The sequence below is a fragment of the Sturnus vulgaris genome, chromosome 28 (genome assembly GCF_052056855.1).
Source record: "Sturnus vulgaris isolate bStuVul1 chromosome 28, bStuVul1.hap1, whole genome shotgun sequence".
Classification (NCBI taxonomy): Eukaryota; Metazoa; Chordata; class Aves; order Passeriformes; family Sturnidae; genus Sturnus; species Sturnus vulgaris.
This window is the reverse complement of record NC_142270.1, coordinates 458,910-479,380: the sequence shown is the minus strand read 5'-3', so window position 1 is coordinate 479,380 and position 20,471 is coordinate 458,910. Positions and strand designations below refer to the sequence as shown.

General features: G+C 61.6%; 4 protein-coding genes across 6 annotated transcripts; 3 read left to right on the top strand and 1 right to left on the bottom strand.

Annotated features, from left to right (window-relative positions):
* Positions 1-369: 369 nt before the first annotated feature.
* MXD1 (MAX dimerization protein 1) lies at positions 370-8,309 on the top strand. Of its 3 annotated transcripts, none has more exons than XM_014891383.2 (6): positions 370-537; positions 621-720; positions 3,614-3,643; positions 4,682-4,796; positions 5,291-5,450; positions 5,532-8,309. In XM_014891383.2, exons 1-6 carry the CDS (start codon positions 465-467, stop codon positions 5,714-5,716), a joined length of 663 nt encoding a protein of 220 aa, XP_014746869.1. In that variant the 5' UTR covers positions 370-464; the 3' UTR covers positions 5,717-8,309. The 3 variants fall into 3 exon arrangements, with proteins under 3 accessions (XP_014746869.1, XP_088036017.1, XP_014746868.1); XM_014891382.2 differs by having other exon boundaries at positions 372-537; positions 5,529-8,309; XM_088179891.1 differs by having other exon boundaries at positions 5,291-8,309.
* Positions 8,310-9,412: 1,103 nt separating this feature from the next.
* Positions 9,413-12,710, top strand: SFTPB (surfactant protein B). The gene is made up of 8 exons (XM_088179858.1): positions 9,413-9,880; positions 10,258-10,712; positions 10,894-10,962; positions 11,282-11,397; positions 11,453-11,648; positions 11,776-12,167; positions 12,378-12,603; positions 12,675-12,710. The coding sequence occupies exons 1-8, from the start codon at positions 9,790-9,792 to the stop codon at positions 12,708-12,710; spliced, it is 1,581 nt and encodes a 526-aa protein (XP_088035984.1). The 5' UTR covers positions 9,413-9,789.
* A 181-nt stretch (positions 12,711-12,891) lies between these two features.
* Positions 12,892-18,571, bottom strand: USP39 (ubiquitin specific peptidase 39). Its single transcript, XM_014891359.2, has 12 exons — positions 18,217-18,571; positions 17,653-17,722; positions 17,479-17,573; positions 16,859-16,995; positions 16,378-16,530; positions 15,611-15,836; positions 15,116-15,193; positions 14,976-15,043; positions 14,099-14,430; positions 13,504-13,639; positions 13,337-13,423; positions 12,892-13,226 (listed from the first exon to the last, which is right to left on the bottom strand). The coding sequence occupies exons 1-12, from the start codon at positions 18,542-18,544 to the stop codon at positions 13,179-13,181; spliced, it is 1,758 nt and encodes a 585-aa protein (XP_014746845.1). The 5' UTR covers positions 18,545-18,571; the 3' UTR covers positions 12,892-13,178.
* Positions 18,572-18,602: 31 nt separating this feature from the next.
* On the top strand, positions 18,603-20,146 carry C28H2orf68 (chromosome 28 C2orf68 homolog). The gene is made up of 4 exons (XM_088180054.1): positions 18,603-18,813; positions 18,925-19,043; positions 19,348-19,487; positions 19,926-20,146. The coding sequence occupies exons 1-4, from the start codon at positions 18,704-18,706 to the stop codon at positions 20,046-20,048; spliced, it is 492 nt and encodes a 163-aa protein (XP_088036180.1). The 5' UTR covers positions 18,603-18,703; the 3' UTR covers positions 20,049-20,146.
* The last annotated feature ends 325 nt before the right edge of the window (positions 20,147-20,471 follow it).

Genomic DNA, 20,471 nt, shown 5'->3' with positions numbered 1-20,471 from the left:
TATCCCGGGGGTCCCTGTCCCTGTGTTGGGGGGTCCTCGCTGGGCTCACGTTGCCCTACGTAGCCAAGGCCCCGCCCCCTTCCCCGTCTGGCCTCGCTATTGGCTAAGCGGCAGGAAGTGAGTCAGGGCAGCGCGTGCGGCCAGCGGGGCGGGGCCTGGTGTGTGGGCGGGGCGCCGCAGGGGGCGGGCCAATGGCAGGAGGGCGTGACGCTCTTGTCCAATGGCAGTGAGTGGGGGCGTGTCCTCGGGCCCAGCCACGCTCCCTCCCCGCCGCTCGTGGAGGCGCTGGGCGGGGCCTGTCCTTGTCCTCCAATCAGCGACGGGGCTGGGCGGGACCTCGCGCAGCCTTCACCAATGAGTGGCGGGGGGCGTGGCGCGCGTGGGGTCTGGCGGAGCGGCGCTCGGGGCGGGCAGAGGCCGCCGCTCCCCCCCTGCCGCCGGTCGCGGCACGTCCCGGCCCTGCCATGGCCGCCCCCCCCCGCCTCGGCATCCAGATGCTGCTGGAGGCCGCCGAGTTCCTGGAGCGGCGGGAGCGAGGTACCCCCCGCGCCCCCCTCGGTGCTCCCGGTGCGCCCGGCCGGGCCCCGCGGTGACCCGCGCCCGCCGTTGTATCTCCGCAGAAGCCGAGCACGGTTACGCCTCGCTGTGGCCCGGCGGGAAGGACGGGGAGGCCCCGCGGCGCCGCGCCAAGGCCCGGAGGAGCGGCGGCGGCGGCGGCAGGTGACGGCAGCACCGGGCGGGGCGGGGGGGACCGGACCGGACCGGACCGAAGGGGCCCGGCCGTTGTGGGGCTGCGGGTCCAGCCCAGCCCGGCCCAGCCTGGCTGGGGGAGCTCCCGGCACCGTGTGGCCGGGCCCGGTGAGCCCCCTCTGTCACCGGGCGTGGGTGACAGGCCCGAGGGGGGCTCCCGTGTCCGTGTGTGCGGGCCTCCTGAGGCCGCTGTTCCGGGCCTCTGGCCGAGCTGGGGTCACCACCCTGGTCCCCGGGCTCTGATGGGGCCCCGCTGTCACCGGGTGTTTGACAGGGCCGGGGGGACGCTCCTGGCATGGCGCTGCTGAGTCTCTGCTGAGATCCCTCTGTCTCCAGGTGTGTGACAGGCCCGCAGGCTCCAGCCCCCAGGTGTCTCGACTCGGAGAGGCCGTGCTGTCACAGGGCCTGTGGCCGGGCCGGGGTCACCACCCCGGTCCCCGGCTCTGATGGGGACCCCCGCCGTCCTTGGGGGTGTCACAAGGCCGGGGGCACCCTCCTCACCCTCCTGTCTCCAGGTGTTTGGGGGACAGGGAGGTCTTCCTGTCACTGGGTGTGTGACAGCACTGGGGGACCCTCCTGTCATCAGGTGACCCGGCTCAGTGAGGTCCTGTTGTCACTGGGTGTGTGACAGGATTGGGTGGGGCTCTTCTGTCACCAAAGTCCTCCTGTCACTGGGTGTGACACCGTGGGTGGGACCTTTCTGTCCCGGGGTGACTGGCCCAGAGTCACAGTGCCCTGGCAGGGCTGAAGTGGGCCCTCGTGTAACCTTCTGAGTTATCCACCCTGAAACCCACCCAGAGCCCCCCGTTATCCCTCCTTGGTTGTTCCTCCCTCTTACTCCTCGCTGATTTTAAATCCTAAACTACCTTTTCTCTAAGCTGAAGTCGGCTCCAAGCACACTGAATTCCAGGAGCATATCCCACATCCTGGAGACTTTAGTCCAGCACTCATAATAACCTTAAAATCACTCGATTCCTTGTTCGTGAGAGGAGCCCTCAGCTGATTTTGGGAAGGGCTGGCTCCAGGATGTGCCCCTAGCCGAGGGGACACTGTGAGGGGCAGCAGGTCCATCCCGACACGTCACTGGTGGTGCCAGGGAGGAGCCAGGCCCTGATGGCACCACATCTGTCACTCTTTTCCTGGTTGGGAGCGATCCCGTCTGCGCGACGCCACGGCGGCCGACCTTTGGCAGCTGCCGGAACAAATCCACCTGGATTTGCCCGTGCCGTGATTCCCTGGGTCCCCCGGGGCCGGGGCGGCTCCCACACAGGCAGTTCGGGGTGTCAGGAGCCCCTCGGGGGGCAGCTGGGCTCAAATCAAGCAGGCTCCAGGTGAATCCGGGTATTTGTCATGCCTGGACACGCTCCGGGTTTCCTTCTCAGAATATTTTGTTTGCTTTGGGCCAGTCTGTTACGGTTTTCAGGAATAAAAAACACATTCCGAAGGGAAAGCTGGTGATCAGCTGAGGTTCAAACTGGTGGGAATCCAAATCCGTGACTCTGTGGGCATGAGATTGCTCCGGAGAGGATGTGGAAGCCACAGATGTGGGAGCTCCACCTGTCCCGGGGTGAAGCTGCCATCCCCTCTGTCCCTGCTTATTTTATCCAAAATTAAACTCCATCAATTAATTAATTTTTTCTACATGTTGGTGATGGTGAATGCAAGTCCAAAAAAGAAAACAACTATTCCAGGAAGGATCCAAGCAGAAAAGAGGATGGATTTGTAATTAATGATTGTGGGGATGGCAGCTTCACCCCTCTCTGTACCGGTGCTCAGGAAGTGTTTGGATAATTTAGAATCAAGGAAAAAGCTCCTAACGCTGCAGCCCATGGCAACCCTTTGGTAAAGGGCTGGGTGTGAAACATGCAGATTTATCCAGGGAAAAATGCAATGGGGAGACAGCACAGGAGCCAAAGATCTGAGTCCTTCCATTGTGTCAGGATAATCCCACTGGAATGGGAAGTGTCTCTGCTGGGATAGAACATTTCTGGGGATGTGGGAGACATGGCCCTGACCTTGCCAGAAGGTCAGCAGAGCCACTGGAGCAGGGTGATCCATCAGGATATGCTGCTGGAAAAGCGAAGGAGACCTAGGAGAGCATCTTCCACTGCTGTGGTGGTGGCATCCCTCATTTCCCTTTGGTGACATCCCTGGTTTTCCCTTCAGTGACATCCCTAGCTTTTCCAGCACTCCCAGATCCCATGGGGTCATCCCAGTAGATATCCTCATCCAAACAGCCTCTGGGTTATTCCCACATTTATGTTTTCAGGAACGTAACAACATTTTTCCCAAATTAGAGTGGGGTTTCTTGAGGCCTCTGGGAGTTTTAGGAAGTCAGTAGGCAGGGTAGCAGCTCTTCCCTAAGCACCATTCCTGGGAACATGAGCTCTGTGGCCTTCTGTGGCTTCTTCCTGGATTTCAGTGGAGGGAAAGTCACTTGTAGCTTGTGTTTTTCACCTTTTCCCAGCTCTGTGGAAATTGGGAATTTCAGGGGGATTTGTTGTGGATTTAATGTGTTTGTGGTGGTTGGGGTCGAGCTGCTCTGTACTGTTGGACACAGGGAAGGCTTTTTCTATGTTATGTTCCTGGCAGGTTGAGGAACAGGGATGAGCTGTTGATCCCAATCCCAGCTCTAAAACATGAGTCTCTGGTTTAAAATCCCATTTTATGGTTTTCCTTCCCCTTTTATTGACACTTACCCAGAAATTTCTGCATCCCACCATTCACTGTCCCTGGGTATGGAGCTCTGGAAGCCCCCTGGGTTTGCATCTTTTCCAGGGAGCCCTTATTAATTCCCACGTTAATCCCAACTGTTAATCCCTTATCAGACAGAGGAATTAATAACTTTTTCCTTCTTTTCCAGGTCGACACACAATGAAATGGAAAAGAACAGGTGAGTGCAGAGGTTGACAGGAGCTGGACTGCAGGAAATTATTATTTTTCCAGGGGTATTCCACTGAGATGGGTTGAGAGGGGGAGTGGGAGGGAAGGAATGGGATAAAGGACATCAAGGATTAAAGCATTCCTTGTCCTTGGTTGTTGAGAATTATATCCATCTCCACAGCCAGTTCCTGTTCCACTTACTCAGGAAAATTGTCTTGTCACAGGCTTATCTTTGAGCCAGTTGAAGTTTGGGATTTATCCCAAGTAAATCCCACTTTTTTTTTGGCTGTGTTGTCATCCCGAGGTCCTTTGGGTGAGGAAATCCCTGCTCACTCCCAGCATATCCCAAACAAGACCAGCAGGTCATTGCAAAATCCATTTGGAGCTGCCCGGGATCAGGCGGTTACAATCCATTCCCAAGAATCTGACCTACATGTTGTGATTGGAGTAATGGACACAGGGAAACTGGGATGTGCTGGGAGCATCCCTGCTTTCAGCAGAAAAAGGGATTTGCTCAAGGAGTTGGAGTTTCCCTCCAGCATTAACATTCTACATGTTACAGTGGAGAAAGCCCAGATATTACAGGAAGAGGGAGGATTCCTGGAGCACAATCAGTGCTCCTGCAGGGATCTGGGTTTTTTGTATCCAAAACGACCCTGTTCCTACTAAAAATAGGGAAAGAAAGCACTCCCAGAGGATCTGCAGCTGGGTGTTAGCCTGGGCAGCTTCAGCTGTCAGCAGGAACCAAACAGCACTCCTGAGATGGAACCTTTTTGGGAAGAGAATGACCAAAAGTGGATATTCCCACCCAGAATTCTGAGGTCATTGGCTTCTTGTTGCCTGGGATCATCCCAACAGCCCAAGATGCCAGCAGGATTTATCCATGAGGTTTTTCCAAGGCATCCTTTTGCCTGGCTGCAGCTTTTGGAAGCCCGTGGTGGCTGGGAAGGCTCCTGGTCGGGTTTAGCTCCCACCACCCCATTTTTCCACACCAGGGGAGTGGGAATGTCATTCGGGAAGCTGATCCAGCTGTGTGCTCCCATTCCAGGCGCGCCCAGCTCCGGCTGTGCCTGGAGAGGCTGAAAGGGCTGGTGCCACTGGGGGCAGCAGCCGGGCGGCACACGACGCTCAGCCTCCTCACCAGGGCCAGGCTCCACATCCAGGTGAGCCCAAAAACGGGATCTGGCACTGGGATCGGAGCTGGGAGCAGCATCCCAATACGGGGCATGGGCTGGGAGAGTGCTGAGTGGGGCTAGGATAACTGGGAGAGTACTGGCATCATGATGGGATAATGGGGGGAGCACTGGAATGGGGCTGGGATAACTGGAAGAGCACTGACATCAGGCAGAGATAACTGGGAGAGAGCTGGTTTTGGGCTAGGATGACTGGGAGAGCTGGAATTCATATGGAAGACAAGAGCCCCTCGGCAGCCCGAGGTGGCTGTGCCAGGGTGGTTTGGGCCAGGAATGCTAAGTGGTTCCGAGGGAATCCCGGGGCTCAGGGTGCCGGGAATGCCGAATGGTTCCGAGGGAATCCCGGGACTCAGGGTGCCGGGAATGCCGAATGGTTCCGAGGGAATCCCGGGGCTCAGGGTGCCGGGAATGCCGAGTTGTTCCGAGGGAATCCCAGAGCTCAGGGTGCCATGTCCCCCCCGCAGAAGCTGGAGGACCAGGAGCGCCGGGCCCTGCACCAGATCGAGCAGCTGCAGCGGGAGCAGCGGCACCTCCAGCGGCAACTGGAAAAGCTGGGAATGGAGAGGGTCAGGATAGACAGCATCGGCTCTAGCCTTTCCTCTGAGCGCTCCGACTCAGATCAAGGTGAGAGCCCGTGCTGGGGGATGGACGGTGAGAGGCCTGGCTGTGCTGGAACTCCAACTATTCCCATTCCTCCGGCAGAAGAGATGGATGTGGATGTGGAGAGCACGGACGACCTCCCAGCCGACCTGGACTGGAGCAGCAGCAGCCCCAGCGACTCGGACGAGCGCGGGAGCCTCCAGAGCCTGGGCAGCGATGAGGGATATTCCAGCTCCAGCGGGACCAGGGCGAAGCTGGTGAGCAGCCGGAAGCTTCCTGTTGGGATTTAGGAAGCGCTTCCCACTGCCATGGTGCCGCCACCGTCCCCTTGGGCTCCCGTTAGCCAGCACACCGACCCTGCCAGCATTCCCTGCACGGAAACACCCGAACGTCCCGCTGCTCCAGCTGCTCCTGGGGCTCTGTTTGCATCACCAGCCTCTCGCCCCGGCCGAACCTCCTCTGCCAGGCCCTACATTCCAGCCACGCCTGAAGCGCCCGGGAATATCCTGGCAATAACAGCGACCTCAAGAGCCTTCCCTGGGTTCTTTCCCAGGCTGTCACTGCCTGGTATTCCCGATCTTCTCTACTTTTGGGTGGCGACATCACGTTCCTGATCCTCAGAACCCAAAAAGCTGAGTTTTTGGGAGGAGATCCGAAGAGAGAACCAGTCCTTTGTGGAGTTTCCATCCATGACAGAGTGAGCCAGGCTGGGAACATGGAGCATTTCGGGCACAGGGATCAGCCTCAGTCGGGGGTTCCTTCCCCCGACTCTAAATATTCAGGGACACCCCATCCCAGCCCTCCCAGAGCATTCCTGGCATGGGGAACAGCGCTCCGGGGGCTCAGAGCCATCCTCGCTCCTTGGATTGGCTGCCTCCGGGCTCCCTAAACCCAAATGGGACGTCCCACCTGCCGTGGCATGGCATTCCAGACTCCTGGAATTCCCTTTCCACGCTTCTAGTCTCGGGGACATTTTTTTCTACCTCGGAGGGAGCCCACAGACTCTCTCCACCCCTTCAGCACAAAGATGATGCCTCTGCTCAGCAATAACCCCACGGGACTCCTTGGATCGTATCCATCCATCCGGGATTTTTCCAGGCTCGTGGAGGATTCCAGAAGCCACCACAGGGAGGGCAGCCCCGGGGGGCAGGGGAGTTCCAAGCCAGAGCACACGTGAGCTGTCTGTAGTGAGGATTCGTTTCCCAGTGCACTGGAGGGAAAATTCCCATCACTTCCTGCTTTTAGAGATGCTCTGGGAATGTTGACATGTAGAGAGCTCTGCTTCCAACACCTTTCCTTTCCCCTCGAGCTGGTCCCAGGGCTTTTCCAGCCCCATGGAGCTGGCCAGGCCCTGGTGAATAGTTGGTAAAGAGCTCTTCAGGGCTGCTCCCGCCGCTGGGATACAAACCTTGACCCTCTGCTGGTCCCTTTCAGGAAACGCAGGTGCTGAGAGGCATCGAGATGCTCCACGGAGTGCAAGGGGATGAGCAGCAGGAGACTCCAGTGCTTTTTCCTTTCCTTTGTCCTTTCCCCTTTTCCTTCCTTTTTTCTCTTTTTTCTCCCTTTTTTCTCTTTTCATTTCCTCCCTTTCCTCTTTTCCTTTTCTTGTTTCCCTTTTCTCCTTTTCCTCTTCTCCTCCTTTCCTGCTTTTCCCCTTTTCTGTTCCCCTTTCCCCCTTTCTCATTTTGTCCTTTTCCTTTCCTTTTCAACACCCCAATCCCATTCCTGGCTCACCTGGGGAAGTGGGAAGCCACCCACAAACCCCACAAGTTGCCCAAATCCCCCAGGTTCTGGCTCTTTTACCATGTGCTAGCTCCTAAGAGAAAAAAACAAACAACCCAAACCACAAGGAATTTTCCTTTAAAGCTGGAATTTTCCATCCTCTGGCATTGCTGTCAAGCCCCTGCACCGTCAAAAAGAGGGAAAAAAAGGCAAAAAGATGGAAAACGCCAAGAAAAAGAGGAATATCAGCCCTTGGGGGCTGGTGGCTCAGGTGGCTTTTGCCTTCACCTGGGGAATCTCAGCGGAACCCTCTGGGCAGGTGATTCCCAGCCTTGGGAAGGCCCTTCCAGAGGTACAAAGCATTGGTTTTTGGTTGGTTTTGGACATTCTGAAGGTTTGGCCTCAGCACAAATGAGGGGTTTTGGCAGGTTTGTGCCTTTTTGAATTCCCAATGCCTTTTTTCCCCTTTTTTTTCCTTCCTATGCCAGACTGACCCTTCCCAGCCCTTTGCACTGTTGGGCTGTGCTCCGGGAACCCCAAAACGCTGCACTAACCTGGAATCTCTGGGTCCCCAATGGTGGTGCCAGCCTTTTCCTGGAATTCACTGATCCACCAGCATTCCTCTGAAATAAGCTGCAGGAAGGACTTTTTTATAGGTTGTGACAAAAATCCAGGGAGTAGGGGGAGTTGGATTGGGGCACGGATGGGTGGGAATCAAGAGCACCCATTTTGGGGCTGTTTTTCCTTTCTTTTTCCTTATGGAAGGCAGATCCCAAACCGCCAGCTCCCAGGAAGCACCAGAATGTTTGTTTCATCTTTAATTTTTCCAGTGGAGCCATCCCATCTCCACTCAACCTTTCCTTTATTATTGTCTGGGACACCTCCTATTTGTGCTTTTCCATCATTTTTCCTGTTCTTTCTGCTTCCCAAGAAGTGGATCCACCCCAGCCTCGGCTCCATTGGGCAGTTGGGAGCGGACACGGATCCCATTTCCAACCGTTCCTGCTGTAAATATCCCATTGTTGGGCTGAACCCCGTGTCAAGCCAATAGAATGGTGCTTTTTTTTTTTTAGGAATTCCATGTTTTAGGAGATCTTTGCTGTGTCCATGGATATTTCTGTCTTGTTTGATTGTTAGGAAATAAATTATTTCGTTACGAGAGGCATGAGCTAGAATTGCTGCGGGAAGGGAGCCGGAAGGGGCTGGGGATGGGGAGGATGGAGATTCACAGTCCTGTGGAGAGTTGGGGGGGTTGAGAAGGTCCCCCCTGAGCCTCCTTTGCTCCAGGCTGAGCTCCCCGAGCTCCCTCAGCCACATCCTCTCTCTGAGCCCTCCCAGGTGCTTTATTCCAGTGCTGCTCCTGGTGCTGGGATTCCCTGGGCCGGGCTGGGGCTTTGTCCCTTGTCCTGTCCCTGGGCTGTGGTCCGGGGGTCCCCCCTGGACCAGCCCCTGCCCCGCGTGTCCCCAGAGCTGCCCGGGGGGCACAGGAGGTCTGGGAAGTGCGGGGTGGCACTGCGACCGGGGCACGGGGATTTGAGACACACGGTGGCACAGGGAGACAAGGACAGGGCAGCCCAGCGTGTGAGCGTGGCACGGGGGTGGTACACAGGGTGGCGGAGGGGCACAGGGCGCGGCTGTGCCACCCTGGGACCCATCCCAGTGCCTCACCTGAGGCAGGTGCCCCCCCGTCGGGCCCCGCCCTCCGGCCGCGCCCGCACTGAGAGCTCTCGAGTGGAAAGTGGGGTCAAGGTGGAGACCAGGGAGGGACATGCCGGGAAGAGGAGCGGGGGGGGAGGGGGACAGGGGGCCACACTCAGGGGGTGGCGAGGCACAAGGCTGGGGGGATGGGCAGGACGTGGGGGGATACGGGGACTTTGGGGACTCTGAGGGACATGGGGGTGTGGGACGTGAGCAGGAGGGCACGGAGGGGGACATACTGATATGGGAGAAGGGAGACACGGCGGACACGGGGGACACAGGAACGAGGGGTGGACTTGAGGGTTTGGCGACATGGGGACAGTGGAGATTTCGGAGGGACGGGGCAGGGTGGGGGAACACAGGGGGACATGAAGGAACAGGGGAACTTAGGGGGCTGGGGGGGAATAGAGGGTGACATGGAGGGACATGGGGGGAATATTGGGGTGTGGGACCATGGTGACGCAAAGGGGACACGGAAACATGAGGGTGTGGAGACACAGCAGAGAGGAGGGAGATGGTGATATGGTGGGGGGGACATGGTGGGGGCTGAGGGGATGTGGGGAGATTGGAGGCAGGAAGAAGTGTAGGGGGACATGGGGGTGTGGGGACATGGGGACCCCAAAGTGAACCCCAATGGGAACATGGGACCCCAACAGGGAACATAGGGACAGCAATGGGGACTCAGTGGGGACATGGAGACATTAAAAGGGATCCCTGCTGGGAACATGAGGCCCTTGAATGGGGACCCCAATCGGGACATGGCTGTGACATCAGGACACAGGGGCATTTGGGCTAGCAGCAGAGTGGCAGGGCAGGGGTGGCAGGCCCCGAAGTGTCCTCGTGGCTGTGACACACCTGTCCCCATGCGCTGGCACAGTCCCAGCGGCCACATCCCACCTGCAGGGCTTTAAGAGGCCGCGGGCTCAGCCCTGCCAGCACCGCCATGGCCTGGACACTGTCCCTGTCCTCGGCCCTGTCCCCTGCCATGGCCCTGGCACTGCCGCTGCTTCTCGCCCTGCTCGGGGCCACCCCAGGTAGGGCCCCTGCCCCCCCCCCCCCCCCCCCCCCGGCACCTGGGGGCAGCCCCATAGCTGAGTATGCCTGCTGGGCTGGCATCTCTAGAGCTGGGTGCCCCTCTCAAGGACCCCGTGGTGAAGTGACAGGGGCACAGACACCTGGTTGCCCCTGGGCAAGGGGGGAAGGGGGCCCTTGGGTGGGAATCTAGAGCCCTGGGATCCCTCTTTGGGTCTCAACTAGGATGGGGTCTGTGGAGGGTGTCACTGGGGGGCTCCCCGCATGAGGGATAGGTAGGGACGGGATGTGGTATCAGGGGGTGCAGTGAGGGTGTCCCTTCAACCCGGGTCCCCCCATAGTGGCAGGAGTGGAGTTTTGGGGGTGGTGTGGTGTTTAGAGGTGGGGTCGTGGTGCCAGGGGCCTCCGGGATGGGGCATTGGAGTGGGAGGGTTCATTGAGGGGGTCTGCCATGCCCAGGTCCCCCCAAGAGGACTGGTGTTGGTTGGGGTGACTTGGGGGAGGTGTACGGGGGGGTCCTGGATTGCCAGGCCCCCTGGCCGAGTGCTGACAGTGGCCACAGGTTTGGGGGCGCCAGGGGGGGGCTGTGGGGCGCCCCCCTCTGCCTGGTGCCAGGACTGGGTGACGGCGCTGCGCTGTGGGGCCCTGGAACGCTGCTCCCACCTCGCCCAGGGACATCCCGATGTGGTGAGAGACCCTCCGTGTCCCCATCACCCCACTAATGTCCCTCCACCCTTCCGTCCGTCCTTGTGCCCTCTGTATGTCCCCAAAACTACACAGGGGTCCCAGTACTCCCACCACGCTGCCACGCCATGTCCACATGCATCCCCCATGGTCCTCATGTTCCCATTCCCCCACGTCCCACATCCCCCTGTCCCTGTGTCCCACCTCCCAACATCCCTGTGCCACAACAACCCCATGTCTTCACGCTCCTCATGTCCCTGTCCTCTTCTGTTGCCATTCCCCAATGTCTCACATCCCTGTATCCCCATGTCCCCACTGTCCTCTCCTGCAGGATGTCTGTGCCGTGTGTCAGCAGCTCTTTGACTTCCTCCACCAGGCTTCCAACCACTCGACTGTGGAGGTGCCTGCGGGGATGGGGGACAGGTGCCACTGTGGGTGTCACCGTGGGGGCCATGGGCACAGATGCCACCATGGTGGTGTGTGCCACTGTGGGGACTGGGATGGTGGGTGAAGTGGAGGCAGCTGTCAGTGGGTGCCATGGTGGTGAGGCGACAGTGTGGAGGCCATCATGTGTGCCATGCCACAAGCACCACCAACGGGCTCTGCACCCAGTGGTGCAGTGGTGCCAGGTGTGGCTGAGGGTGGTGGCGGTGTGTACCGCAGTGGTGGCTGTCACTGTGGCTGTCATTGTGGCTGTCACTGTGGGTTCCCTGGCGCAGGTATTGCTAGATCAGGTGGAGGGGTTTCTGTGCCCACATCTCCCTGCCATGGTGCCCCCCTGCCAGCTCTGCTTCGGGTACTTGTCCATCACCTCCTCTGGCAGATCCAGCCCCTCGTGAGTGGCAGTGGGGGCACACGGCAAGGGGGTTTGGAGACACTGTGGCCCCCAGGGACGTGTGGGCTGCTGAGAGCAGTGCGCACATCACGGCATCCAGAGATACCCCAGGATGCTGGGGAACAGCCGGGTCACGCTGTGCTGCCCTGCAGAAGCCCTGGCAGGTCTGTGCCACGCTGAAGCTGTGTCGCGGAGAGCCCGGCGCCGCCCCGGCCGCGCCCATGCTTGAGGCGCCCGGCACCTACCTGCAGGTACGGGGACACGGGGACAGCGGGGGGGTGGCGGTGGCCCTGTGGGCATCTGCAAGGCCACCGCGGTGCTGGGGGGGCACAGGCAGGCGGTGTCCCCAGCACCGGCTCCAGTGTCCCCCTCCCGCAGGGCTCCGGCGGGGCCGGGCTGGCCCCGGAGGCGCTGCCGCTGCCGTTGTGCTGGCTGTGCCGCTCGCTGGTGGCGCGGGCCGAGGCCGCTGTCCCCGTGGCTGCGGTGGCCGCGGCGGTGGCCGGGCTCTGCCGGGCGCTGCCGCTGCCGCTGGCCGGGGCGTGCCAGTGCCTGGCCCAGCGCTACGCAGCCCTGGCGCTCGAGGGGCTGCTGGGCCGCCTGGGCCCCCGCCTGCTCTGCCGCCTGCTCTTCGCCTGTCGCAGCGGGGACAACGAGGACGTGGGGACGCTGCCGCCGCCCTGGGTGCTGGAGGCCATCGTGGTGCGGCTGGCGGAGTGTGTCAGTGAGGAGGTGAAGGGGGGAACAGGAAGAGGATGGCTGGGGGGGCGATGGTCTCCAGGAGGTGACAGGGGCAGCCCAGGGTTACATACTACTGAGGGGACAGGGCCGGGAGTGTCACAGTTCAAATGACACACTCCTGAATGCCGCAGTCCCCAGGAGCCATGCCAAGGACACGAATGCTGGCACAGCCCTAAGGAGACACATCCTGGGTGTGTCAGAGTCCCATCACCCCTGGGGACACAGTGAGGTCCCCCGTTAAGTGCCACCCTCTGTTCAGAGGACAGTACCAGAGTCCACAAGGCACAGCCCTGGGGAGGGGGCTCTGGGGGGTCCTGCCCCCCACCCCGGGGGGAACTCTTCATCCCTGTGTCCCCCCCACAGGACCACAAAGGTGTCGGTGTCCCTGTGCTGTCCCTCCCCCTAGGCCCCTGTGCCCTGGGCCCTACCTTCTGGTGCTCGGGCCCCGAGGCCGCCTGGCGCTGCCAGGTGAGTGGGAACACGGGGACAGGGAGGGCTGCCATCCCCTGGACCCCAGCTGATCCCTCCACCCCTTGCAGGCCCTGCAGCACTGCCAGGAGCACGTCTGGCTGTAGGGGAGCACCAGGACCCCCCCAGCACTGCCCAATAAAGCTTGGATGCAGCTCTGCCTCCCTGTTTTGGTGTGTTTCAGGGGCATGATGGGGGCTGGGGGGGTCACCGGGTGCTGGGAGGCACCACGGGAAGCAGCAGAAACCACAACCCCCCGCAAAACCCAAGGAAGAGAAAAGGTGAAAATGAGTTACAAAAATAGTGGGTGGCATTTACTGGGGGTAACACCTCCAAGGGGAACTGGGGGTGTTCCCAGGTGGGTTTTGGGTGCTCCCAGGGGTGTCTGGGTGTTCCCTGGGGACCTCGGGGTGACGCCAGGGAGGATGGAGGTGCCCCCAGGTGGGCCACGGGTGTCCCTGCGAGTCTCTGGTTGTCCAGAAGGGAGCTTGGGGTGCTCCCAAAGGGGTCTCAGGGTACCCCTAAGGGGGAGCTGGGGGTGTCCCCAAGGGGGTTTCTGGGTGTCCCCAAGGGTCTCAGGCGCCTTGTTGGTTGGTCTCATCCTCCTCACGTCGCTTCCAGATCTGCAGGAGAGCAGGAGGGGGTTGGGAGGGGCACAGGAGATATTCTGGGGACGTTCAAGGGTGTCAGGAGACATTCTGGGGGTACCATCACCCCCCCCGCCCCCCCTCACCTGGATGTAGGCCTCAGACAAGGTGATCATCTGGGGCAGGATGTCAGTCACCTGCAGGTCCTGCAGCTCATACCACTTCCCTGTGCCCTGCCAGGACCCGGGAGGGGACAGGGTGACTCAGGGGGGTCCCCGCGGGCCCCCAAGCCCCCCGAGGAGGGGACACTCACATGGTGCAGGACGTGGATGCGGTAGGAGCCCTCTGAGGGCTTCCCGTCGTGCACGATGTTGGCGATGAGGTCATAGGTGGTGTGGGCGTGTGCGGCCTGCACCTCCTCCGACAGGTATTCCCGCAGGTCCACGTTCCTGGGGACCCTCGCACCCTCAGTGGAGCACCGCCCGTGGGGGACCCCCACTGCACCCACAGACACCTCCAAGGTGCTTCCAAGTCCCTCCTGGACTGTTGCAATCCCCCCCATGTACCCACAACACCCCCTTGGATATCTACATCCCTCTCCCCCCGGTGTTATGAACTCCCTGACACCCTCAGATGCCCAGAAATGCCCACCAAGTGCCTTCAAACCCCTCTTTGATCCCTAAAAACCACTCAAAGCCGTCCTGGATACCTACAAAGCCCCCCCACATACCCTCGTACCACCCTAGATACCCATCCCCTAGCCCAGGTGCTTCCAAAGCCCCTCCAGATCTAGTTTCCAGGGCTTCCCAGATGTTTACAACCCCCTCCAGATCCTCCAATTTCCTCTTAGATGCTTTTAACCCTCTCCACAAGCTCCCAGCCCCTCAAGTCCCCTCCCCATAGCTCACGTGATGGGGAAGTTGACAATGGTGGGGTTCTTCTCCACAAAGAAGTTGTTCTTGGTGAAGCGCTTGATGCAGAAGATGAGGTAGGGGGGCAGGCGTGTCAGCTGGAAACGCTTCAGGAAGTTCTCCTTGTAGGTCTTGTACTCCTTCTCGGTGCTGCCGTTGAACTTGGCCAGGATGCTGAACAGGGGCACCTGGGGGATGATGAGCTGCTCCTTCTCGTCCTTGTAGAGTGGCGCCGTGGGCAGGTCCAGGGTCAGGTACAGGAACGTGGACTCCACCATGCGCTCCTGGTACTCGCTGTTCTGCAGCAGCTGCGCCTTCTCCTCTGCCGGCTGCCATGGGGCACCCACGGGACATCCCCGGTAGAGCCATCAGCCCCACTGGACCCTGCCACCACTCATTTGACCTTGTCACCCCCACTGGATCTTAACACTCTTTTGTTGTACCCAAAGACCCCACACCATACCCCAACACTCCTCAGCCCGCATTTAACCCCATCCCACACCTCATTTGACCCAAATCCCCCCATCAGACACTTCTAATCCCCTGGCCCAGGTGCTCTATGATACCCAACCACCTCCTCCACCACGTCCATTACACCCAACACGCCCCAGCACTCCTAAACTGCCCCCACCTGATCCCACCACCCCACATCTGACCCCAATACTCCCCACTGGACCATGACATCCCTTTTTTTGACTCTGCTATTCCCATTGTACCCCAATTGCCACAGTTCCCCATCTCCCCCCTGGATCCCACTGGACACTGGCACCCCGACACCCATCCTCCCCCATCATACCCTGACACCCCCTCATTGGACTCCAACATCCCCCACTGCACCCCAAAACACCCCGTGCCCCCCCCCCCCCAGTCCCACCAGGTCAGGGTGTGGTAGCTTCTTGGTGAAGATGCGCATGGAGCCCTGGAACACGTCAGTGACAATGGCTGGGGAGACAGCAGGGGCTCAGTGGGGGGAGGGCGGCCCCCGAGGGCCCCCCAGAACCTCCCCCCACTCACTCTTCTTCTTCCTCTTGGTGCCGCCCAGCGCCGCGTGCAGTGCGTTCAGGAACCAGGACAGGAACTCCACCCCATCCCCTGGAAGAGCAGAGCTGGAGCTGAGCCCAGATCCTGCTCTGTTCCCCAAGCCCAGAGCCCCCAGACCCAGCCCTGCACCCCTAAATCCAGAGCCTCCAGATCCACTGCTGCCCCCCAAATCCAGAGCTCCAAGACCCAGTGCTGCTTTCCCAAACCCAGCCCTGCACCCCCACATCCAGATCCCCAAGATCCAGTGCTGCCTCCCAAACCAAATCCCATCCCCCAGATCCAGCTCCGACCTCAAAATCCAGAGCCCTGACTCCAGCACTGCCCCCCCAAATCCAAAGTCCCCAAGATCCAGTCCCCTCAAACCCAGCACTGCCCCCCAAATCCAGTCCTGCACCCCCAAATCCAGTGCCTCCCAGGTCCAGCTCTTCCCCTCAAACCCAGCCCCAGCCCTGTCCCTCCAGACCTCACCCTGCTTGGTGATCTGGAAGTTCTTCTTGCTGCAGAGCACCACGGCCTGGAGCATCTCATGGGGTGACACATGTGCCTTGAAATTCCGGGGGTTCCAGAGCTTCCTCATGAGCTCCCCAAAGCGCTGCACCAGCAGGAACATGATATCCCCGGGCGGGCGCTGGATACGCCGGTAGTTCTCCTCCTCCAGGAAGTAATTCCGCAGGGGAGGCACGTTAGACAAGGCCTAGGGACAGAGCAGGGTGGATTCACACTCAGGACCTCCCGAGGGGTGATCTGGGAGGGTCTGGGGGCAGTTCTATAAACCCTGCACTGCCATGGGTGTGAAGCCTGCAAGAAATCTCAAAATAGTTGAATTGGAAAGGATCCAGAGATGGGGTTGACCCTTGACAAATTTTAGGGGTTTGGGGAGAGTTATGGGGGCTTTCACCCTAAAAGGTAACCTGCATTCCCAGGTGTAATGCCTGTAGAAGAGAAGGTGGGATACATCTCAGGAACCCCAAAGTAGGATTTTAGGATTTCAGCGGGGATTCACCCCAAAATGAAGGCAGCATCCCCCAGGTGTGTATGCTGTGGGAAAAGAGGTGGCACTCATCCCTGAGACCCCCAGAACAGGATTTTGGGAGGCTTTCACCCCAGAATGAAGCCTGAACACCCTCACAGGTGTACAGCCCACGGGGGAAAAGATGCGCTTCATCCTTGTCAGACCCGAAGTGATGTTTTGGGGGGGTTTCACCCGAAAAGGAAGCCTTTAGCCCTGGTGTCACCTGGAGCACAGCGTTGGCATAGTCATTGGCCTTGATGTTGTTGAGCCCCACGATGCCAGGCAGGTATGTGGTGCCATCATAGGCCCGGGACAGCTTGGCCTGTTTGTCCAGGTGGGCGATGTGCTGGGCTGTGAAGGTAGGCTTGAGCACATACTGTAGGAAGAGAGAGAGACCTCAGAGCCGGAAGACCCTAACCTGAACCCCTGAGAGACACAGTGATATCAGCCTGACACCTCAGAGCCAGAGGATCCCAACCTGAACCACTCAGAGCTCGGGGGACCCTGACCTGAACCCCTCAAGAGCTGGAGGAGCTCACACCTGAACCGGGGGCACTCAGAGCTGGGGGACCCCAACCTGACTCCTCAGAGTCCGGGTACCCGAAACCTGACCCCCCTCAGAGCTGGGGGAGATGCAAAACCAACCCCCCAGAGCCTCCCACAGGTGCCCCTGGAGCCAGGGTGCCCTCGAAGGCAGCCCGCACCGTGATGTCCTCAAGCGAGGAGTCTATGATCTCGTAGTTGTCAGGCAGGCAGTAGAACTTGAGTGTGTGCAGGTTGAGAAACACGTGGTGGCTCAGCTGCACACTGTGAATGTAGGCGTGTGACTTCAGCCCGCGGCCTGCAGGGACAGGGTTAGGGGGACACAGGGCACAGAGCAGCCATGGGAAGAAGGAGGGAGCACAGAAATGATCCCCCATGCATATACAGGGGGGTTGTGCCCACTGGAGGGTCCCTAAGCTCCCCCAGCAACCACCATGTCCTTGGGTGACCCCGTGGTGTCCCTCCCTTGGCATCCTCTTTGCACCTCTCACCAGCACCCCATCCCTGGCTGTTCCCTATCACCTTCCCAGGCACAATCCCTGTCCCTGGGCGTCAGCAGGCAGCCCTGGGGTACACCAAAAACATCCCAGGCCCCTTGTGCCTCATTCCCCGGGTGTCCCTCTCATCACCACCCCTATCCCCAAGTGTCCCCTCACAGCAGCACTGGGGTGTCCCTCATGCTTCCCAGCAGCATCCCATTGCTTATGTGTGTCCCGCAAGGCAGCACATTAATCCTGGCTGTCCCCTATGTGCCCCCCAGCAGCCCTGGGGGGGATCTCACCCTGGAAGTACTTCCCGCAGACGAGGCAGGCATAGACGTTGATGTGGGACAGGGAGATGGAGCACAGCTTCTCGAAGTCAAAGTCCAGGACACTCCTGGGGGAGAGCGGTGTCACAAGGCTGTGGAGGAGCTGGGGGGACCCCCAGGGGACCCCAAAACACCCCCATCACCTACTTGTTGATGGTGTCCAGGTAGGGGCAGTGCCGGCTGCGCTGGTCCTCTGGATCAAAGCGCCCATAGCGCACTGGGGGAAAGGAAGATGTTAACAAGGGGAGCACGAGGACCCCAAAACCGCGAAGGTGACGCCCCCTCCAGCCCCCCCTCCGGTACACCTGCCTGGGGCTAATCCCCAGTTCCCCCTGGTGGCTCCAAATCCTGCCCAAAACCAAGCTCAGGACCCCCAGGACACCCCATTCCCTACCCCTCCCCTCCAGGTTACCCTGGACACTCACAGTCCTGTCCCCCCTCCCCCTGGTGTCCTCCGGGACATCCCTGTGACCGCCCCAGGGCCCCAGATACCCCAGTGCCCGCAGTGTCCCCTCACACCCCCGGGTCCCTCAGTGCTGCCCCATACACCCTGCTGTGTCCCACACGCACACCTGGGTCTCTCCACACCCACTCCGGTACTCCCCCGTCCAGCTCCCCGCTGCCCATCGCGGTGTCCCGTTCCCCCTCACTCCCCCCGATCCCCCGTGTCCCCTCAGCCCTTCGGTCCCATCCGTTCCTCTCGGGCCGCACCGGCGGGCTCAGGCTCAGGGTCGGAGTCTCCGTCTGGCTCCCGCTCCCGCTTCACACGCACTGGCGCGGCGGGGGCGGCGGTGCCCGAGTCCCCCCAGACGCCGGTGCCGGTGCCCGGTTCCCGCTTGACGCGCGCCAGATCCACCGGCAGCGCCTCCGCCGCCTCTCGCCGTGAGCGCTCCCGCTCCGCATCCCGCCGGCCCCGCGGCCGCTCGGCGTCGGCGTCACGGCGGCTACGGGAGGAGCCGCGGGCGGAGGAGGCGGCGGAGGAGGTGGAGGCCCCGCGGGCGTCCCGGGAATCGCGGTCCCGCCGCCCGCGGCTCGACATGGCGGCGGCGCGGGCACGGTGCGCATGCGCGTGCGCGGGGACGGGGCGAACCGTCTGACGCTCTGCGCATGCGCACCCTGCCGGCGAGCGCGCGCGCCGAGCCCACGGGGCTCTTAAAGGCGCCGCGTCCCGGTACCGACCACCGCCCCCGGTACCGGGATGGAGGCGGCGGCCACAACGGCGGCCCCAGGCTGGCGCTGCCGCCCTGGGGGACGGCTGGATATGAGCCACGGCTTCGTGCGGCACATCCGCCGCAACCAGCTCGCCAGGTACCTGCTGTAGCGTGGGCCTCTCGGCCACCCCCGGGGACCCTCGTTCCAGGGCCCCCGGTGCTCCTTTTCCCCCCCACTCCGTAACCCCGATGTCCCTCTGGTGCCCAGGGACGCGTACGACCGCGCGGTGCGGCAGGCGCGGGGCCGAGCGCGGACGCGGCTGACCCCGGCCCCGGCGCGGCCCCGGCGGCCCGACCAGCAGGTGTACCGGCCGCACCGGGGCGGCGGTGAGCGGCACCGAGGGGGCGGGGAGGGGCGACCCCGAGACGTGGAAGGGGGAGGGGAGTACCGGGACCGGGGGATGCGGGGTCTCCTAAGGGACCGCAGGAGATGGGGGGAAGGGGCAACACCCCAGGGTGGGCTGGGACTGCCGGGGGTGGGGGGAACACGGAGGGGACTGCTGGTGGGGATGGGGGCGCCCGGGCTGCGGGGAAGGAGGGCGCCCGGGGGTGGAGGAGACACGGGGAGCGGGGATGGGGGCGTCCGGGGGTGCTGGCCTGGTAGCCCCCGCTGAGGGTGCAGGTGCCACAGGGGGGCCCGGGGGCGACGCCAGCGCGGGGGCCCCCCCCGACAGCTGCGGGGCTCCCCCGGACCCCGCCCGCGGGCCGCGGCTCTTCTGCCTCGAGTACGAGGGGGACGACGGGCAGGTCACGGCCGTCATCGTGCACCAGGTGCGGCCCCGGGGCTGGGGATGGGAGAACGGGGATGAGGGGGGTGTGGGTTCTGGGGGGTGCAGGGAGTGGGATGTGGGGGGTTCTGAGGGGTTGGGGGGTGCCGGTGCGGGGTGTGAGGGTTCTGAGGGGCAGACAACACTGCCCTGGGTGTGGAGGTGCAGTGGGTGCCCATCGGAGGGGAGTGCCCATGGGGCAGGGGGTGCTGCCATGGCATGGAGGGTGCCACAGATCTCAGCTGCCATGGGATGCTGCCATGGGGGTCCCATGGGGCAGGGGGCATTGCTGTGGGGCCCAGCGGGTACCATAGGGCTGGGGCTCTGTGGGGCGCTGTGGATAGGGGCTCTGTGGGGCGGTGGCTGCTGTAGGTGGGCACCGTGGGGCGCAGGGGGTGTCGTGGGGCGCCCGCAGGTCCCGCGGGTGACACGAGTGCCACAGGGGGACAGCGCCGAGGAGGTGACACGCCGGGTGTGCGCCCGGAGCCCGCTGGAGCCTCCCCTGCGCAGGGCCCTGTGCCAGCGCGTGCAGGACGAGCTCAGCAAGCGCCGGGGCACCGGGTGACGCTGCCACACCCTCCCGAACACTGCCACCCTCATGGGACCGGTGCCACCCCGGGGTCCGGTGCCATCCCCCCGGTGTCAATAAAGGTGCTGCGAGGCTCTGGTGTCTGTCACTGCTCGAGGAAACTGAGGCGCAGCGGGGGAAGTGATGTGGCTCCTGGGTCCCCGCGTGTCACATTCTTACTTGTGCCCTTCAGCAGCCCGTGCCAGGTTGGCCCCATACAGTGACACTGTGTTCCAGGTCCCCCCAGTCCCTCCCAGCTGTCACCATGTCCCTGGGGACCTCCAGTCCCCTCCTTGGAGTCCCCATCCCCTCCTCAGGTGTCATTGTGTCCCCAGGGTCTCCTCTGTGTCCCCCACCTTGGTGGTGGGGCCACAGTCCCCTCCTGCCCCTGGCCCAGGTTGGTGGCATCTCTGGCCAAGG

Coding starts and splice junctions, on each gene's coding strand:
- C28H2orf68 (XM_088180054.1), top strand. CDS start 18,704: ATGGAGGCGGCGGCCACAACGGCGGCCCCAGGCTGGCGCTGCCGCCCT. Junction 18,814..18,924: donor CGCCGCAACCAGCTCGCCAG/GTACCTGCTGTA, acceptor TCTGGTGCCCAG/GGACGCGTACGACCGCGCGG. Junction 19,044..19,347: donor CCGGCCGCACCGGGGCGGCG/GTGAGCGGCACC, acceptor CAGGTGCCACAG/GGGGGCCCGGGGGCGACGCC.
- SFTPB (XM_088179858.1), top strand. CDS start 9,790: ATGGCCTGGACACTGTCCCTGTCCTCGGCCCTGTCCCCTGCCATGGCC. Junction 10,963..11,281: donor CCAACCACTCGACTGTGGAG/GTGCCTGCGGGG, acceptor TCCCTGGCGCAG/GTATTGCTAGATCAGGTGGA. Junction 11,649..11,775: donor CGCCCGGCACCTACCTGCAG/GTACGGGGACAC, acceptor CCCCTCCCGCAG/GGCTCCGGCGGGGCCGGGCT.
- USP39 (XM_014891359.2), bottom strand. CDS start 18,544: ATGTCGAGCCGCGGGCGGCGGGACCGCGATTCCCGGGACGCCCGCGGG. Junction 15,837..16,377: donor ATGCCAACGCTGTGCTCCAG/GTGACACCAGGG, acceptor CTCTGTCCCTAG/GCCTTGTCTAACGTGCCTCC. Junction 14,431..14,975: donor AGCTACCACACCCTGACCTG/GTGGGACTGGGG, acceptor GCCCCATGGCAG/CCGGCAGAGGAGAAGGCGCA.
- MXD1 (XM_088179891.1), top strand. CDS start 465: ATGGCCGCCCCCCCCCGCCTCGGCATCCAGATGCTGCTGGAGGCCGCC. Junction 538..620: donor CCTGGAGCGGCGGGAGCGAG/GTACCCCCCGCG, acceptor GTATCTCCGCAG/AAGCCGAGCACGGTTACGCC. Junction 4,797..5,290: donor GGGCCAGGCTCCACATCCAG/GTGAGCCCAAAA, acceptor TCCCCCCCGCAG/AAGCTGGAGGACCAGGAGCG.